The 16,622-nt window shown below is 40.4% G+C and overlaps 1 protein-coding gene across 14 annotated transcripts in view; it reads left to right on the top strand.

Moving 5' to 3' along the window:
- Positions 1–16,622, top strand: part of Sh3kbp1 (SH3 domain containing kinase binding protein 1) — a 351,985-nt gene that overhangs the window by 265,255 nt on the left and 70,108 nt on the right. For all 14 annotated transcript variants that reach the window (XM_051141512.1, XM_051141508.1, XM_051141514.1 and 11 more), the window contains one exon: positions 6,434–6,541. In XM_051141512.1, the coding sequence (XP_050997469.1) occupies positions 6,434–6,541 (108 nt within the window). The remainder of the gene's footprint in view (positions 1–6,433; positions 6,542–16,622) is intronic.

Here is a 16,622-nt window from a genome sequence, read left to right as displayed (position 1 = left end):
AGTCCTGTGGAAGAGTAGGAGGGAAGGATAGAAGGATCCAGAAGGGGCAAGAAGACCAGTAGAGTGAACCAGCATAGAACCATGGAACTTACAGAGATGAAGCATCAACCAAAGAGCATGCATGGATTGGACCTAGGCCCCCATCACATATTTAACTGATGGGCAGTTTGATCTTCATGTGGCTCCCTTAGTAAGTTAAGTGGGTGTTATCTATGACATGTACTCTGTTGCCTGCTTTCTATCACTTCACCTTAACCAGGCTGCCTTGACTGGACCAGTGGGTAAGGAGGAGCTCAGTCCTGATAAGACTTGATGTGTTGGGGTGGGTTGATGGGGGTTGGCTCCCCTTTTCTGAGGACAAGGGAAAGGGGAATAGAGGGAAAAGGGTAGGAGTGAGGGTCCAGGAGGAGAGGAGGGAGGGGGCTACAATCAGAATGTAAAGTGAATATATAAATTCAAAATATTTTTAAAAAAGAAGATAATGAATTTGAGAGGGATTGGGGACACAAGAGTAGTTAGAAGGAAAGAGATGAGTCAAAATGGTATAAATATATAATACCATTATAATGGTATACTCATTGTATTCATGTGTAAAAGAGTGAAAAAAATTAAGAACTTAAATTTTAACAAAATGACATTTGAGCAGTGTAGGAAAAGCAGTATAAAGAAAATTTAGACCATCCATCTGTTTATCAATTTAGCCAGAGCAAAAACCCATGCACTCTATTGGGTTTTTGGTGACTGCAGTGTAAAGGCAGACCCTTACTTTAAAAAAATAGTTACCCATTTTGCAAACTCAATGTATGTCCACAAAGCACCAGCAAACTATCTGGGAAACTCTTAGAAGTACTGGATCTCAGACTTACCCCAGAACTTTAAAATCTGAATTAACATTGCTTTCTAAAATATCCCCTAACAGGAAGGATAGTTCCCAACTTGCCTTTGGAATTTCCTAGGAGCTTTTCTAAAGTACAGATTTCTTATATTCTCCCAATCCAATTTATGGTTTAAATGATATGGGGTTTGGCCTAGACTTTGGGCACTTAAATTCCCAAATAATTTTAATGTGCAGCCAGACTTGAGAACCAACTGTCTAATAGATCCCATTGCACTCTAGACAAAGGAGCTCAAGATGTGATCAGGCTATGCTCTCTTAATCAATTTACAAGCCAGGTTGCAAATTTTTCTCTTTTCAAGGTTTGAAGTGATGAACCCAAGGTAGATCTATCAAGTCTCACTTGTACTTCCTGCTCAGATGGGTGTCACTATGGCAACAGAATTTCTATTGCTCTTAGCTGGTCCCTGGCACAATAGATATGTGGAATACTAAAGTGGTTCATCCAGGTTCCCTGAGGCTATGCTGGCATGACTGAACAGGCTGTGGCATGGTACTGAAGTCTGGGTATAAGCCTCCTCCTTCAGACACACCCTAGAGCCTTGGCTTGCTTCCCTTTGTCTCCTTTCCAAGAATGAGCTCTTGCCAGGGTCCAGAATTGGCTCATCCTTGGAGGAAGGGAGGAAGAGTGACATATCAGTGCCCAGAAATGATGTAAGGGGTAGAGCTTCACAAAGTAATTGTCCTTGGGCTGGGATTGCACCTCAGGTGGTAGAGCACTTACCTATCATACACAGAGCTATGGATTCAGTGCCCAGTATCACAGGAATCAGGTGATGTCCTGTAAACTTGTAATCCTAGCCCTTGGGAGGCTGAAGCAGGAGAATCAAGAGGTCGTTCTCAGCTACCTAGTGAGTCTGAAGCTAACTTGGACCACCTGGACCATGCAAGACCTTGTCTATGACCATATTATCCCCTAGATATTTGGGCCGGCTCATACAATCCCAGTAATGATTACAACAACCATTAGTGCACTGTGCTTTACAAAGATCTTCTCGTGTGACAAGAAACAGATCTAGAGAGTTCTAGTTGTACCACGTGGCTTATTTTTTCTCTTCTTCTCTCTGTTCCATTTAAAACACCTGAGAGGGGCTGGGGAGAGGAAAGGGAAGAGGGAAAGCGATAGAATTCTATTTTAGCTCAAATGTATTTTTAAAACATACCAGACAAAATATGGAATGGCAAATTTGTTCGCTACCATGTCTCCCTTATTTGTGATAACAGCTAACCCAAAGCATAGCACTGAGCTGTAGCATTCCCAAGACTCAGATATTTTGTTCTTATATAAAAAAAGAATTCAGTATTTGCATTTCATGAAGAATAATATCCTATTCTACTGAATAAACTGCCCAGCTGTGAGACATAGACAAACCATTTTTGACATTTTGTCGAGGGCTTGATCATGGAAGAGTGAACATTATTTTTTTCAGAAATAGAATATCTTTTCATTGTCTTCCTAAGGCTTCAGTTTGCCTTGCCCCTTCTTTGCTACCAGTAGAGCTTATAACTGAACATCATTTTTCCAGAAGCTTTCATCTCTCCTGTGTGTCCAACCTTTTGACATGGTGACATGGCACTGTCATATACAAATTCATTGGACTGCATTGATAGCTATACTGGGATGTGTGCAGGTGACAGGTGGGACACACTTGATAGTGGCAGCCATTTATTTCACTTCCACCATCTGCTTCATTCACAGGCCTGTGCTGCTCTTTCTCTCCCTATTAGACTCTGAAAATCCACTAGAGTGACTGTCATCTTGGTCTATGCCTGTTTTCATTATTAATAGTGCCTCAGGTTTGTAAATAAATTACAGTATTTTGCTCCCATTGCCGCTTTCCTCAATGGTCAGCTACTACCTTTAGTCCTAACTTCACTAGGTTCTTGCCTTAAGGACATAACCCCTTTCACCCTTCATATGTTCTGGACTTAGAAGTCATTGACTACCAACTCCTCTATTCTATCCCTGTTACTACTAGGTCTCACTTTGCCTCTTACCTAAGATAACTGCAGTAGATACTGGCCTGTGCACTCAGCTCCAGTTCTTGGATGTTCTCCTCTGTGATCAGCTTCCTGCTCTTTTGCTACCCTTTCTTCATACTCAGTAATCTAGCCATTAACATCCTCATGGTCTCACTTCTCAGTCCCCTTACCCCCTCCCCGCCACCCCCCCGGCTTGCCAGTTTCTCTTGGCCCTGCTTGTTTTTAAATCCATCCAAAACATGTAGAACAGTGTTTCCTTGATTTTTGGCTTCACTGTGTCTGCTTCTTCCATGGCGCTCCCAGCTTGAGAGTCCCATGAGAACGTGATGCTTTTCTCCTATTCCTGAATTACTCTTTCTCCTGTACATTTTAGGTCCTCAAATAAATAGAATGCCCTGCTGCTTTATACTTCTGGAAGTGCAGTCCTCATATTAATGATTATCTCTTCATCAGTACCCTCAAAAACTTAGTTCTTTTGTCTGTTTTGTGCTATAAAGGCCTTATTTTCACTTGTCACTTTGCCGTCAGTTTTCTCCCATGTTTCTTGTAAGTTATTGCTTCATTGCTAGAGGAAATGCTTTGGTTGTCTGTAAATCTCCAACCCGCTCTGCATATCCAATCCAGTGCCTGACCTCTGTTCTGTTGTAGCCTCCTTCCTTGGCTCCCCCCAGTTCCCAGCCTCCCTGGCAGTTTTCTTTTGTGCTTCCATTGATCTCATCCATGGCTCTTGTGTTTATTCTTATACTCATCAGAGCAATAGACATATCATGTCTGTCCTTTGCACTTTCTGGCCCTTGCTTTATATTACATGATAATTATATGCTAGTGTTTTCCTTAAGGAGCAGAGCTTAGAAATCCACTGAAGCCGGTTATTGCTGATGGGAGACATGGTGAATATGTGCTTGTTATGCACTGTTTTCCCCATGTGAAGATGCTTCAGTTCTCAAGTGGTTCTAGATAGGCTCTTGCATATTGAAATCGTTCTTAATGTTTTTTTTTTTTAATCACCTAAGAGATAAAATGATGGTTGGGGTACTGTTTGATTAAAACTAAAGTGAAAAATGGTTTTGTGCCATTTAGAAAGTTTGAAAGAAATGTAGCACTGAACAATATATCCATGTGTTTGATGGATACAGTTCAGTATCAGATGAGCCAAAATGAATGAAAAGGCCCAGTCCTCACAGATTTGAGATGATTTTCATGCCAGAGCATATGGTTAAGAACTATTACCCAATGGTGCTGTGGGATACTGCATGTCTGTCTTCCACATCCATCTCTAGGATCCGGGAGTAGCTATCATGAGACTGCAAGTTTAATCTATAGTACCTACAGAACTTCAATGTGTTTTTGCACTTAATATCAGTTTAATTGAGTATGGGGAAGTATGAATTAACACAGAATTGAGTGTTAGGGAAAAGTAGCTATTCATGTTACTTGCCATCCTGAAGGTGCATTTTAAGTTGGGTTTTGAAGTTATGAAGGATACATGCAGAAAGAGAGGATGGGAAAATCTTAAAGGCAGAATCTTCTAGATTGAAACACTTAATTTCTAAGGATTGATTCCACTCTTTTACCTCCTTTGGAAGTTTTTCTAGTGTCACTGATGACATTTATAACGACCTCAGAAGCCATCAAGTTGTGCTACCATCATCCCTTCTTTGGGGACTGATGCTAGATTGTTGAGAGGGTGACATAACAAGGGGAAGGACCAAACTATTCACTTGGATTAATTGTAATTTCCCAAAAAGATCAGCATTCTCTCTTGTTGGAAGTCTTTTGAACCCTTGTTTTGCTTTGGGTAAATCTGAACTTGGTGCTTCTTGTGTATGTGATGGATGGTGTTGGTTAGGTCTCGATTTTTCAGCATATAACCAAAGAGTGGTTTCTAAAGTCTACATTCTCTTCTAAACGCAGAGTTTTCTCTGGTCACCAGTATCACATGGGGAGGGGAAGAGGATTTCACCTGTGCTGCGGTTAGGCCATATTGTGTACATAATCTAAATATAGAACTGCAAGAGATTACAGATATCAGAGTTAGACTTCATCCATGTGCATATTCATCATGGGGGATATCATCATGAAGGGGGCTGAGGAGCATAAAAGTGAAAAAATATGATGTGTAGCTCATCTTGTTGGAATGTCCGATCTAGCAAGACACAAGTGAACCATAAATCCATGGCCTTCCAGTTCTACATCTGGTGCTTGAATCTTCCTATCCTCATCTCTATCCCTGTGTTAAGGAGCAGTGGGGTCTCTCCACAACCCTAAGCATAATCCCTTCTCATTCTTGACCATCATCTTACTTCGAGTATAACTTTTAAAAGTCTGTGTTGCCAGCACTTTCTTAAAAATGTTTACTCATTTAAGTTTCAGGTAGATGTTTGCAGTTTATTTAGCTCAAGGGTTTTCTACTTACTTGACACTGCTGTGTATACTGTGCAGTCCTGTGCAATCCTGTGCAGCCACTGGAAAGTAATAGAGTTGAGTTTTGGTTTTAATCATAGTATTGGTTTTGGACTCAGAGGACCTTGAGGAGTTTACTTTCAATGATTTGCAAAGAGGAAAAACTGGGGAGGGGTCCTGTGGCCTGATGCTGAGTGCCTAAAGAGTTCAGGGTGGAAGCCTGGAAAAGGTGAAACTCTTGCAAGCCTTGATCAGTGCCCTTTACACAGCCACTGGCTCTGTGTACAGCACAAAGTAGCTACTCAAGAAGAATTTGATGGGTGGGTGGAATAGAAAATAGTCAAAGACATCTAAATGAATGGACTAGATTATGGGGACTACATTATGGACACACACATCTGTGCCCTGTTGATATCAAAAGAAGGTGAAGGAGACCTATGTGTTAATGAACTCTAGTAAAATGAGACTTTTTTTCTTATTATTATTCATGGTTGGCTGTCACAAAGCCCTTTTTAAGTTTGATGAGCATTATGGCATTCTTTCAAAGAAGATGTTTGTGCATGTGGTATTTTCTAAGCCACCTTTGCAATTAATGAAACACTGTTGTTTCAGTAGAATTAAATGGAAAAATACACATTTTCTCATCTTTGAAGAAATAAAAAGATAACTTGAAGCTGGACATAGGGGCTTACACACATCTGAAATCCTGGCACTCCTGAAGTAGAAGCAGAAGGATCCATAGTTCAAGACCAAGATACATGAGATCTAATCTCAAAAAACAAACAAAACAAAACTAAAAAAAAAAAATGCAACCAAACAAAATGAAGCTAAAACAAACAAAGAACTAGATTTAGAGAATCTAAAATTCCAACTGAGCTTTGAATCTCAGTGGGTACCATGTATTATCCCTTCTGACCTTGAAGTCCATGCTATATTAGTAAATTGTCACATTGATAGCACCCTGAAGGAATGGGTTCCTTGGGCTGGGCATGTAACTGAAAGGTAGAACATTTGCTTAGTACATATATGTCTCTGGGTGGAACCCCTATCACCACAAAGAAAAGGGAAAAAAGGAAAGAGCTTTTATTCTCCCACAACAGGATAGGACACCATTCTGTCCCCAATTCTTACTTTCTCTTCTGCTGTTTCTAGGACTGCATCGATGTAGGCTGGTGGGAAGGAGAGCTCAATGGCAGACGAGGAGTGTTCCCTGATAACTTCGTGAAGTTACTTCCACCGGACTTTGACAAGGAAGGGAATGTAAGTCTTCCTCAATTGGATCTCAGTAAATCCCATTCTGTTAGAATTGTGGCTTCCATGATGAGACTTGGAAGGTACAAAACAAAAAGAGCACTGACATTTGAATGTTTAATGGGCTTGGGTTCTGAGCCTCTGGCTGCCATAGAACAAGCCCATTATACAATACATACACCAGCTGGTGAGACTTACCCAGAGTTTAATGTATATAGAGCACTTAGTGCAGTACCTGACACATTGGAATTCCCAGGAAAACTGTAAGAACCCTGGATATTCTACATAGTAATAAGACACCTCATGTTTTGCATAGCCTAGTCCCTGGGAGTACAGAAGCAGCCAATATTCAAAACTGCTGAAAATTACATTTTGAGACTAAGAGTGAAGAACACAGCTTGCTAACTATATACTATATACTATATTTGCATGTGTAGATACATATACTTAAATGCATATTCGTACTTGTGAAGCATTTGCCTGACTTCTGTCAACTTTTTCTGGCCTGTGGCCTCTTTGGGCCTAGGGAGGGCTCTGTTCTTGGACTAGGCTAAACCTGACTGTATTATTTACTTTTTCAGTTGTTGCAACAAAGTATTTGACAAGTATAACTTATGAGAGAAAGGGTTTAATCTTAGCTCATAGTTGGAGATTACAGTCCACCATAGTAGAGAAATCATGGCAAGAGAAGCTTCAGAGAGCTGTCATATTATATCTCAAGCCAGGAACCAGAAGGAAATTCCCTAATACACATGCCCAGAGATGGATCTCCAATGTGATTATAGGTCTTGTCAAGTTAACAGTATAAGCCATCACACTGACTTTGATACATCATCATTCCTGAGCCAATATACAAGAAGGAAAGCTACAGTGGTAGTAGATTGTCAAGCCACCACTTAATGCTGTGTATGCTGTTTCAAGTAATGGGTGTGCTTATTTAAAAAGCTATATTGCTTTAGCATCTCTAACAAACTCCCAGGTGATGTTGACCCTGCTGGTCCATTGATCACACTTTCAACATCAAGGTTCCAAAAAACCTGAAGAGGCAGAATTTAGACTCTCCAGACCTCTGGTGCAAATATCAAGAGAGGTGAACAGGTATAGAACATAACATTCGTCACATAAACAGTCCAAGAAAGCAAGGGATTAAAGTGCATTAAAAGTATGGTCTTGGCCTTCAGACTCAATTGATGATCGAAAGGAGATGTCTCAAAGTGTGTCTAGCAGTGGGTAAATTGTCCTGTACATAGTAACCATTCTACTTGGTATAATTACCACGTGCAAGGGTGGGGAAAACTCTAGCCACAACTATGAAATAATGCTACAATACTAACTCTGGTTCTTTTTGCTTCAGCTGACCAAATCAACTCATTATCTTGATACCTTGGTTAATTTCCCCGGGAATCCAAATGAAACTAAGAATTTTGATGAAGAGCCACTAAAAAGATATTCAGTGATATAACCAAGCTAAGAATCACAATCTCTATGCTATTTCTCATATATTTTTTCCAGGATTTACTGCCTGGCAAGTGTGTTTGATTTTTCAGTCATTCTCTCAGTATTTTGGAAGCTTTTCCCTGGGCTGGCCATCATGATAGATAAACAGAAATGAAATATACAGTGACTGTTCTTTTTGACTCAGGGCTGAGCAGGAAGGCTGGCCTTCAAGCTTTCTAAAGGGCCCTCAGTGTGGCTGGGATGAGTGAGTGGAACAAGGGGCCATCCATGTGGCTTTTAGTACCCTTCTTCACTGAACTTTATGAGTCTGGAAAGTCCCTTGCTGTGATTTTCCTCCTTTGGCCACTCCTCTAGGTTTTGTTATTTCATTAGTTCTGACTGAGGCAGTATGATTTGCTCTAAAAAAAAGATAAAAGATCAAACTGCAAGTATTAACCACATAACATGGTGTTTTGAAAGATCCACAGACTCCACATCCATAGCTGAACCAACTATGGACTGGTTTTTAAAATGTGTCTTGTTGAACATATACGTACTTAAAATTTTTCCATAACAAAACAGTGTGACAGCTACTTATAAGTAATATGAAGGTGATTTTTTTTGGGTAAACAGGAAGAGGAACTTAGGTCATGTGCAAGCAGTATACAACAATATAAGGGACATGATCATAATATCAATGGATTTGGTGTCCAAAGGGTAATCGTGTAACCAATCAACCACAGATTCCAAGAGGTTACTGTGTGTATTTTCCATTATGGAATTACTAAATTGAGGTAATCAATATATGCTTTCCTTTACATTGTTGTCATTTTTAGCGTGACAGGAACATGATTTTGAAGACCAAGGTAAACACAAGACCATTCTTTCTAATGAATAGGCAAACTCAGTTGGCTCTGTTGTGGTCCTCTGCCTTTCAGTTCCTGGACTTATTTTGTTGGGGTCATGAATTCACTCATGCTAGACAGACTCTATCTATAGGGTACATTCTAGAAGCTCATTGTTACAGGAGAGTGAAGTTAGTACTGAGGGGACATGGGAGCATGCATATTTTGTAGAGCCCCATGGACATTTCTGCAGCCCTAGACAAGCAGCCATCATCTCTTTTTTAAAAACAATTTTTATTTAGTTTTATTTTATGTGCATTGGTATGTAGGTGTCAGATGCCTTGGAACTGGAGTTACAGAGAGTTGTGAGATGGCATGTGGGTTCTGGGAATTGAACCCAGGTCCTTTGGAAGAGCAGACAGTGCTCTTAACCACTGAACCATCTCTCCATCCCCCATCATCTCTTTTTAAAACTTCATTCTTACGAAGCAGAAAACTCAAATTTAGGGATACAATAGTCATGCCTGTCACATAAACTCATGCTGAAAAGTGGTTGCCTAATGTGACATTTAGATTATTGAAATTTCAAAGTAGAGCATCCTTTTTCAACCCCACTGGCCTATAAAACCAGTGAGCTAACTTTGCATCTCTTGCTATGCCAGCCTTTATTGCTATAACTAGAATATCGGTGAGTTGATGACAGTGAGGTAGAGCTGGGAACTGCCGTTTGCTGAGCTGACAGTATAAAGATGATTAGAATCATTAACATGAAGATGTCATGTGGATGACGGTGTCTGAAACATTCTCCCGCCAGTTTCAGCAGATGTCATCTTGTCTTGCCAGTGACTGACGTTGCAGTCATTTGCCCAAAAAGAGGACAGTAGACAATGATCAAGATAGATAGAAGCAGATGACATTTCTTCCACAGCAGGCTTCTTGACTCAGCAGGCATCACCTGGGCATGATTTTGAGTCTGGCATATTTTCTGCCAGGACGTGGACTCAGGAGAGTCACCATCAGGCCTTTTGCAATTTCTGGTGGAATTTTCTCTCTGAGAACACTCAGCAGAGTCTCTCTTCATTGTGACAAGCATCCTGTGGCTTTTCCTCAAGGTATTCCGGGAGAGAGTGCTCATTGATCTCGTGGTGCATATTTTAAAGCAATTATGTAAGCTATTTATGAGAGAAGCTAGATTCAATTGCTGTTTATTTTGAGCCTTGACAGTACAATTGAGCATCCGAATGGAATATTCTGAGAGCTCTAATGAAGCGAGGTGCATATGCTGTCATTGTCAGTGAAGTGTAATAGGGAACTAGGACTGATTTCTAGACTAGCAGGAACAGTGCCTTGATGTCATCAAAAGAGATCAAGATTAGGGTAAGTCTTTAGATAGATAGTGTTTTTGAAGGGTGGTAGTTCAGGAACGTCTCAGGCTGTTGCTCTTCTAAGAGAAACAAGCAGATCACTAGATGCTGCATGGCCATGCTAGTGTATGGCCCCTGAATGGGTACTTTGGAGTTGGTGCCATGTCACAAATGGACACCTCCAAGACTCTCCTAGGGTTTTTCATACTGAATATACAACAGTGGTACATTTGCCACTCAGTCACAGAAACTTAGAAACCTGCTCTGAAGATGTCTGTTTCCGCCACTGCGACTCAACCTCATTTTGCCTACTCCCAGACTTACATAGGCAGCTTACTAATTGCAACAGGAATTGAGAAGTGTCAGCCAGTCTCAAAGAGAAGGGTCTGCCTGCCCTGGACATTTGCACCACACCCCCAAATACACACTGTGGGTCTAATTTCTTAAGACACAGGTTCCACTTTAAAAAAAAAAAAAATCCCGATTTATCTGGAAAGGCAAAGATCACGTGAGAGGCATTAGCTCCTCTTAGAAAAAGCCTGGCAGGTATGGTTTGAGGCCCTCCTCACACATGGAAGGCGAAGGTTTGCCAAGGGAGCCATATGTTGAGTTCAGCTAAACCCAGACAGTCACCGCAAGAGTTATACTGTTGGCTTCAACACTGTATTGTTGGCTTTAAGAGCTCTATTTTCTCCATATTCAGCACTGACCAAGGTCTGGGATTGCAGTTGACTTGGCAGAGTGCTTGTAGGAATACAGAATTCTAGGTTTGATCCTCAACACTGCTTAGTCTGGGTATGGCCTTGCACACCTTAATCCCAGCGCTCAGAATGTAGAGGCAGGAAGATCCGAAGTTCATCTGTGGCTAGATATTGAGTTTGAACTCAGTCTAGGATACATGAAACCCTGTCTCAAACAAACAAAACCAAGCCAGGAATCCTTTACATGCCTGTAACTCCAACTCTGAGGAGGACAGAGATAAGAGGGTCTCCAGCACTTGCTGCCTTCCAACCTAGCCAAGGAAACATGATACTCCACCTCAGAGAAATAGGTGAAGAATAATGCCAGCAGACACCTAATGCCCACCTCTGACCTCCATGTGAGTACACAGGTGTGTGTGTGTGTGTGTGTGTGAGAGAGAGAGAGAGAGAGAGAGAGAGAGAGAGAGAGAGAGAGAGAGAGAGAGACAGAGACAGAGACAGAATATGAATGAATGAATGAATGAATGAATGGTCTTTAAAAATAACCACTGACCAGATCCTTCTCCTTTTCTTTTTTTTTTTTTTTTTTTTTTTTTTTTTTTTTTTTATTAATTTATTCTTGTTACATCTCAATGTTTATCCCATCCCTTGTATCCTCCCATTCCTCCCCCCCCCATTTTCCCATTATTCCCCTCCCCTATGACTGTTCCTGAGGGGGATTACGTCCCCCTATATATTCTCATAGGGTATCAAGTCTCTTCTTGGCTACTTGCTGTCCTTCCTCTGAGTGCCACCAGGTCTCCCCCTCCAGGGGACATGGTCAAATGTGAGGCACCAGAGTACGTGAGAAAGTCGTATCACACTCTCCACTCAACTGTGGAGAATATTCTGACCATTGGCTAGATCTGGGAAGGGGTTTAAAGTTTACCTCCTGTATTGTCCTTGGCTGGTGCCTTAGTTTGAGCGGGACCCCTGGGCCCAAATCTGCCTATCATATTGTTCTACTTGTAGATTTCTAGGACCCTCTGGATCCTTTTATTTTGCTGTTCTCCCATGCGTCTCTCATTTAGAGTCCCAATAGGATGCCTTCCCCTCTGTCCCAGTTTCCTGGTAAGTGAAGGCTTTCGTGGGACATGCCCCTTGGGCTAGTATGCAGATATAAGTGAGTATATACCATTTGATTCTTTCTGCTTCTGGGTTAACTCACTCATTATGATCATTTCTAGCTCAATCCATTTATCCACAAATTTCGGGAATTCCTTGTTTTTAATAGCTGAGTAGTATTCCATAGTGTATATGTACCACAGTTTCTTTATCCACTCTTCTACTGAGGGACACTTAGGCTGTTTCCATGTTCTGGCTATTATGAATAAGGCTGCTATGAACATGGTTGAGCAAATTTTCTTGTTGTGTGCTGGAGCATCTTCTGGGTATATTCCAAGGAGTGGGATAGCTGGGTCTTGAGGAAGCCCTATTGCCATTTTTCTGAGATAGCACCAGATAGATTTCCAAAGTGGCTGTACTAGTTTGCATTCCCACCAGCAATGAAGGAGTGTTCCTCTCTCCCCACATCCTCGCCAGCATGTGGTGTCGCTTGAATTTTTGATCTTAGCCATTCTGATGGGTGTAAGATGGAATCTCAGAGTTGTTTTGATTTGCATTTCCCTGATGACTAAGGAGGTTGAGCATTTCTTTAAGTGTTTCTCAGCCATTTGATACTCCTCTGTTGAGAATTCTCTGTTTAGTTCCAAGCCCCATTTCTCAATTGGGTTATTCGGTTTGGTGGTGTTTAATTTCTTGAGTTCTTTATATATTTTGGATATTAGACCTTTGTCAGATGTAGGGTTGGTGAAGATTTTTTCCCAGTCTGTAGGCTGTCGCTTTGTTCTCTTGACAGTGTCTCCTGCCTTACAGAAGCTTCTCAGCCTCATGAGGTCCCATTTATTAATGGTTGACATTAAGGCCTGGGCCGTTGGTGTTCTGTTCAGGAAGTTGTCTCCTGTGCCAATATGTTCCAGGCTCTTTCCCACTTTTTCTTCTAAGTGAGTTAGTGTCTCTGGTTTTATGTTGAGGTCTTTAATCCACTTGGATTTGAGTTTTGTGCAAGGTGACAAATATGGGTCCAGTTTCATTTTTTTACACATAGACCTCCAGTTAGACCAGCACCATTTGTTGAAGATGCTATCCTTTTTCCATTGAATGGATTTGGCTTCTTTGTCAAAAATCAAGTGACCATATGTGTGTGGATTCATATCTGGGTCTTCGATTCGATTCCACTGATCAACCAGCCTGTTGCTGTGCCAGTACCATGCTGTTTTAATTACTATTGCTTTATAGTACAGTTTGAGATCAGGTATGGAGATTCCTCCGGAGCACCTTTTATTGTACAAGATTGTTTTAGCTATTCTGGGTTTTTTGTTTTTCCATATGAAGTTCAGAATTGAACTTTCAATGTCTTTAAAAAATTGTGTAGTTATTTTGATAGGGATTGCATTGAATCTGTAGATTGCTTTTGGTAGGATGGCCATTTTTACTATGTTAATTCTCCCGATCCATGAGCAAGGAAGATCACGCCATCTTCTCAGGTCATCTTCAATCTCTTTCTTCAGAGTTTTGAAATTTTTTTCATACAAGTCCTTCACTTGCTTAGTTAGGGTAACTCCTAGATATTTTATATTGCTTGTGGCTAATGTGAAGGGTGTGGTTTTCCTAATTTCTTCCTCTGCAAGCTTGTCATTTGTGTATAGGAAGGCTACAGACTTTTTTGAGTTAATTTTGTATCCAGCCAATTTGCTGAAGGTGTTTATCAGCTTTAGGAGTTCTCTGGTGGAGTTTTGAGGGTCACTTATGTACACTATCATATCATCTGCAAAGAGGGATAATTTGACTTCCTCCTTTCCCATTTGGATCCCCTTGATCTCCTTTTGTTGTCTTATTGCTCTGGCTAGAACTTCGAGTACTATATTGAAGAGATATGGAGAGAGTGGGCAGCCTTGCCTTGTTCCCGATTTGAGAGGAATTTCCTTGAGTATCTCACCATTTACTTTGATTTTGGCTATTGGCTTGCTGTATATAGCCTTTATTATGTTGAGGAAAGTGCCTTGTATCCCCGATCTCTCTAAAACTTTAAACATGAATGGGTGTTGAATTTTATCAAATGCTTTCTCTGCATCCAAGGAGATAATCATGTGGTTTTTTATTTTCAGTTTGTTTATATGATGGATTACATTGATGGATTTCCGTATATTAAACCATCCCTGCATGCCTGGAATGAAGCCTACTTGGTCATGATGAATGATATCTTTGATGTGCTCCTGTATTCGTTTTGCAAGTATTTTATTTAGTATTTTTGCATCTATGTTCATAAGAGAAATTGGTCTGAAATTCTCTTTCTTTGTTGAGTCTTTGTGAGGTTTAGGTATCAATGAGACTATGGCCTCATAGAATGAATTTGGTAATTTTCCATCCATTTCTATCTTTTGGAGTAGCTTGAAGAGTATCGGTATTAGCTCGCCCTTAAAGGTCTGGTAGAATTCTGCACTGAAACCATCTGGCCCTGGGCTTTTTTTGGTTGGGAGACCATCGATGATTGCTTCTATTTCTGTCGGGGAAATGGGACTATTTAACTTGTTTATCTGTTCTTCACTCAACTTTGGCAAGTGAACTTGATCAAGAAAATCGTCCATTTCCCTTAGATTTTCAAATTTTGTGGCGTATATGCCTTCAAAGTAGGATCTTATGATTCTTTGAATTTCTTCAGTGTCTGTTGTTATGTCACCCTTTTCATTTCTGATTTTGTTGATTTCAATACTGTCTCTCTGCCTTTTAGTTAGTTTGGCTAATGGTCTGTCTATCTTGTTGATTTTCTCAAAGAACCAGCTTTTGGTTTTGTTGATTCTTTGGACTGTTTTCTTAGTTTCTAATTTGTTAATTTCAGCCCTGAGTTTGATAATTTCCAGGCGTCTACTCCTCTTGGGTGTTTCTGCTTCTTTTTTTTCCAGGGCTTCCAGTTGTGTTGTTAAGATGCTTATGTGCGATGTTTCCAATTTCTTTTTAAAGGCACTTAGTGCTATGAATTTTCCTCTTAGCACTGCTTTCAATGTATCCCACAAATTTGGGTATGTTGTTTCTTCATTTTCATTGAATTTCAGAAACTCCTTGATTTCTTTCTTTATTTCTTCCCTGACCCAGGTGTCATTTAGCAGAGAGTTGTTTAGTTTCCACAAACGTGTAGGCTTTTTGTTATTTCTGTTGTTGTTGAATTGCAGCCTAAGAGCATGGTGATCTGATAGGATACAAGGTATTATTTCAATCCTCTTGTATCTGTTGAGGCTTGCTTTGTGACCTACGATGTGATCAATTTTGGAGAAGGTTCCATGGGGTGCAGAGAAGAAGGTGTATTCTTTCTTGTTTGGGTGAAAGGTTCTATAGATATCTGTTAGATCCATTTGACCCATGGCATTGGTTAATGATGTTATTTCTCGGCTTAGTTTCTGTTTCAATGACTTATCCTTCAGTGAGAGTGGGGTGTTGAAGTCTCCCACTATTATTGTGTGGGGATCGATGTGTGGTTTAAGCTTTTTTAGGAGATCTTTTACATATGTGGGTGCCCTTGTATTGGGAGCATAGATGTTCAGAATTGTGATGTCATCTTGGTTGACTTTACCTTTGATGAGTATGAAGTGTCCTTCCTCATCCCTTTTGATTAATTTTGGTTGAAAGTCTATTTTGTTCGATACTAAAATGGCTACACCTGCTTGCTTCTTGTGACCATTTGCTTGGAATATTTTTTTCCAACCTTTTACCCTGAGGTAATGCCTTTCATTATGGGTGAGATGTGTTTCTTGGATGCAGAAGAATGTTGGGTCTTGTTTATGTACCCATTCGGTTAGTCTGTGTCTTTTTATTGGAGAATTGAGGCCATTGATGTTGAGAGATATTAATGACCAGTGACTGTTAAGAGTCTTAATTTTGATGTTGTTTCCAGTCGAGCGTTTGTGTAGTTGTGTTTTTGCCATGGGATAGTTATCTATTTCCTGGGTAGTTTTGGTTGTAGCTTGACCCTTTGGGATGGAGTTTTCCTTCTAGTACCTTCTGTAAAGCTGGGTTTGTGGATAGGTACTGTTTGAATTTGTTTTTGTCATGGAATATTTTGTTTTCTCCATCAATGGTTATTGATAATTTTGCTGGGTAAAGTAGTCTGGCCTGGCATCTGTGTTCTCTTAGGGTTTGCAGGATCTCTGTCCAGGACCTTCTGGCTTTTATGGTCTCTGCTGAGAAGTCAGGTGTAATTCTGATAGGTTTACCATTAAATGTTATTTGGCCCTTTTCCCTTGCAGCTTTTAATATTTTTTCTTTGTTCTGCATGTTTTGTGTTTTGATTATTATGTGGCGGGCAGTTTTTCTTTTCTGGTCAATTCTATTTGGTGTTCTGTAGGCCTCTTGTATGTTTATAGGCATCTCTTTCTTTAGATTGGGGAAATTTTCTTCTATGATTTTGTTGAGAATAGTTTCTGGGCCCTGGAGTCTGATGTCTTCTCTTTCTTCAATGCCTATTATCCGCAAATTTCTTCTTTTCATGGTGTCCTTAATTTCTTGGATGTTTTGTGTCAGGAGTTTTCCAGATTTGGCATTTTCTTTAATGGTTGATTCAATATCTGTGATTGTATCTTCTAGCCCTGAGATTCGTTCTTCCATCTCTTGGATTCTGTTAGAAAAGCTCACCTCTGTGTTGCTCGCCTTC

Source organism: Acomys russatus, chromosome X (genome assembly GCF_903995435.1).
Source record: "Acomys russatus chromosome X, mAcoRus1.1, whole genome shotgun sequence".
NCBI lineage: Eukaryota > Metazoa > Chordata > Mammalia > Rodentia > Muridae > Acomys > Acomys russatus.
The sequence above is the reverse complement of the archived record's forward strand: the minus strand, read 5'-3'. Positions and strand labels throughout refer to the sequence as shown.